Here is a 3,617-nt window from a genome sequence, read left to right as displayed (position 1 = left end):
AAAAAGAAAAAGAAAAGAGAAAAACAAAACAAAATAAAACAAACCCCTCACATCCACAGCCAATTGATTTCTAACAATAGGGCAAAAACAGTGTCTTCAACAACTGCGGCTGCAGCAACTAGAAACTTACATCAGGGGGGCTGGGGAAGATAGGCCTCTAACTCAAAAGTCTACAAAATGATGAACTCCAAAAGAATCTCAGACTCAAATCTGATAGCTACAACTAAAACTTCTAGAAGAACAGTATAAATCTTCATGGCCTTAGGTTAGGGCATTGTGTCTTCCATTTATTTAATTTTTTTTTTTTTTTTTTTTTTGGTTTTTCGAGACAGGGTTTCTCTGTGTAGCCCTGGCTGTCCTGGAACTCACTCTGTAGACCAGGCTGGCCTCGAACTCAGAAATCCACCTGCCTCTGCCTCCCAAGTGCTGGGACTAAAGGTGTGCGCCACCACCGCCTGGCTAAATTTTTTTTATTTATTTCATGTACGTGAGTACACTGTCGCTGTCTTCAGACACCCCAGAAGAGGGCATCGGATCCCCATCACAGATGGTTGTGAGCCACCATGTGGTTGCTGGGATTTGAACTCAGGACCTCGAGAGGAGCAGTTGGTGCTCTTCACTGCTAAGCCATCTCTCCAGCCCGCATTCCTTAAGACAGCAAAAAAAACAAAAACAAAAAAACCAAAAAACAAACCAGAAATCAAAGAAACAATATGTAAAGTCAACTTGCTGGATACTGGAAACTTTTGGGCATGAAGGAGCACCGCCAGGAAACAACAGGATGGGCTGGAGCAGTGGCTCACCAGCTAAGAGCACCAACTGCTCTTCCAGAGGACATGAGTTCAATTCCCAGCAGCCACATGGTGGCTCACAACCATCTGTCATGGGCTCTGATGCCCTCTTCCGGTGTGTCTGAAGACAGCGACAGTGTACTCACAAACACAAAATAAGTAAATATGAAAACATGGCCTAAAGGATTTGAGTACACACAAGAGAAACAAATTGGGGGCGCAGAGACAGTGAGGGTGGGTTTACTTCCTCTCTGCTTCCTTCTGCCTTCCACGGTACTGTGTCCTCCAGTGTCAACTCCAGGGTTACAAATATTGAAGGAAAGGTTGTGTGTTGTCTACATTTGGACTGGGATGTAAAAGCAGCCCCAGTAATTTAGGAGCCTAGATGGATTTAAGGGCCAGAAGGTGGCTCCAAGGGACAGCACCCCTCTCCTGCCATGGGACCTCCATGACCACTCTCCCTTGCCAGCCACAGGTGTCTGGGGGTGCACTAAGCTTGCCGTGGACTTCGTCACCCCAAAGGTTCCAAGTGGTCCAGACCAGTCCACCTAGGTTCCCTTACTATCTCTCACCGACATAGGTGGGGCTGGCCAGCTTTCTCTGTCAACTTGACACAACCTAGAGTCCCTGGCGAGGAGGGAGCGCCCGTGAGAAAATGCCTCTGCGAGATTGGGCTGCCCGCCATTATGCTAATACCACAGAGATCCCCGAAGAGTAGACCATCAACTGCTGGTTCAGGCTGTGGCCTAAGGTATTCCACATCTGCTGCCCAGCCAGAGATTCCAATCCTGCCTGTCCCTGGGCCTCAGTGTGAGGTTCAGGTAGGAGACCAAATGCTGGCTGTTAGGCCAGGACCCGGCTCACCCCTGCACAAAGTGCGAACCATCACCACCCCTACACATACACACACACCATCTGCTCTTCTCTCAACTCTGCCAACGCAGAGAAATTGGGGGCAGTTGTCACTTCCTGTCTCCAAGTTTCCAGCAACCCACCCAAGAGTACCCACCCAGAGTCTCAGTTTTTGACCATTTATGGGCACAGTCCCCGCTCCTAGCTGGCACGTGCGCCTATGCTCTATAAAACACCCTTGCTTTAGCCTAGGTGCATGACTTCATTGACCTCTGTCACCTGTGAGATCAGTGAACCCACCAGAGAGCTGCCATTTCGGAGAAACCAAGTACTGGCTTTGCCCCACGGTCATAGCTTGCAGGTACACTGTTTGGTGAGTAAACACCATTAATTCCGATCATCCCTGGGCACCCTGGTGACCTGGCAGCCACTGGTCCGTCTCTTCTTCCCTCCCCAACCTGGCAGGCCCCTGCTGGTTCTCACCTCTTCAATCATCCTTTGATTGACACTGTCCCCAATGTGTCTCAGCTGCATGGTCAGTGTCTGGATTTCTTCCGGCTGATGATGATGGTTCTGGCCAGTGTTCTCTTTAGGCTGACAAAGCGGACTGTGACCTGCATGGTTCAAGAGACAGACATCGATTTTGTAAAGCCACCTCCATCAATTCAGAAACGTTCTCCCACGCCGCAAGCTTGCATAATGAAACTGTTTATTTCCACGTCTCAAGTATTCAACAATTAGCTAGTAGCTCTCATGCTGGACACCATACCACTGCCACCCATGACTGAATCTTTTGGGTTGTTCTGAATCGGTTTTTGTTTTGATTAAGTATCACACCCAAGGAGATCTGAAAATATATCTGCTTCCAGCATCCACTGGCCGTTTGGTTTTTCCAGACGGGGTTTCTCTGTGTAGCCCTGGCTGTCCTGAAACTCACTCTGTAGACCAGGCTAGCTTCAAACTCAGAAATCTGCCTGCCTCTGCCTCCCAAGTGCTGGGATTAAAGGTATGTGCCACCACTGCCCAGCCACCAGCTGCTTTTAAGCAACCACTCATGGGTGCATTGGGGACCTTGTAACGAATGAACATCAATAAAGAACTCCTGCCGGGCTGTGGTGGTCCACGCCTTTAAACCCAACACTTGTGAGGCAGAGGCAGGCAGATTTCTGAGTTCGAGGGCAGCCTGGTCTACAGAGTGAGTTCCAGGACAGCCAGGGCTACACAAAGAAACCCTGTCTCGAAAAAAAACAAAAAAACAAAAAACAAAAAAAAACAAAAAGAAGAATTCCTGAATGCTTCAGAAATAGGGTAGCAAGGGATGTAAATGATGGCCGTAGGGGCTGGAGGTAGACGACTCAGCAGTTAAGAGCATTGATGGCTCTTCCAGAAGAACCAGGTTCAATTCCCAGCAGTTCACAGCCACCTGTAACTCCAGTTTCAGGGGACCAGAGGCCCTCAACCTCCTCTTTCTGGCCTTCCCATCAGACACACATAGTAGTGCACAGACAGACACACAGGCAGAACACTTACACGCATGTCTTTTGTGTGTGTGTGAGCTCCGTCTCCCAGAGGCAGGGCTGCTCTGAGAATCACTGGGTTTTTACACTGCTCGGTGGGGGTCTCAACACCTCCTCACCTTGGCCTTGCCTGGGCTGCAGCCCAAGGCTCCAGGCTAACTGCTCAGAAGCACATGCACCAGCAAGCAGGCCATCGACATCACGTGCTCCCCCTTCGCCAATAGGAAAAAAGGACCAAGGCGGAGCTCCTGAATGGCAGGCAGCTCCGCCCTCTCCGTCCCTGACCCTTCCTGGGTCCCTCTGTCCCTCCCCCTTCTTCTTAACGACTCCTCTTTCTTAATTCTTCAGCCTTCCTCTTTTTCCTTATTTTCACTTTCTTGTTTCTTTTTTTGTTTGGTTTGGTTTGGTTTTTTCTTTGTTTTTTTTTTGTTGTTTTTTGTTTTTTTTTGTTGTTTTT

General features: G+C 48.9%; 1 protein-coding gene across 1 annotated transcript in view; it reads right to left on the bottom strand.

Moving 5' to 3' along the window:
* Nucleotides 1-3,617, bottom strand: part of Pxt1 (peroxisomal testis enriched protein 1) — a 17,945-nt gene that overhangs the window by 995 nt on the left and 13,333 nt on the right. The window contains 1 exon segment of the mRNA XM_031347003.1: nucleotides 2,127-2,257. Within this exon segment, the coding sequence (XP_031202863.1) occupies nucleotides 2,127-2,257 (131 nt within the window).

Source organism: Mastomys coucha, unplaced genomic scaffold (genome assembly GCF_008632895.1).
Source record: "Mastomys coucha isolate ucsf_1 unplaced genomic scaffold, UCSF_Mcou_1 pScaffold3, whole genome shotgun sequence".
Classification (NCBI taxonomy): domain Eukaryota; kingdom Metazoa; phylum Chordata; class Mammalia; order Rodentia; family Muridae; genus Mastomys; species Mastomys coucha.
Note: the sequence above shows the minus strand (reverse complement) of the source record. Positions and strands in the feature narration are given on the sequence as shown.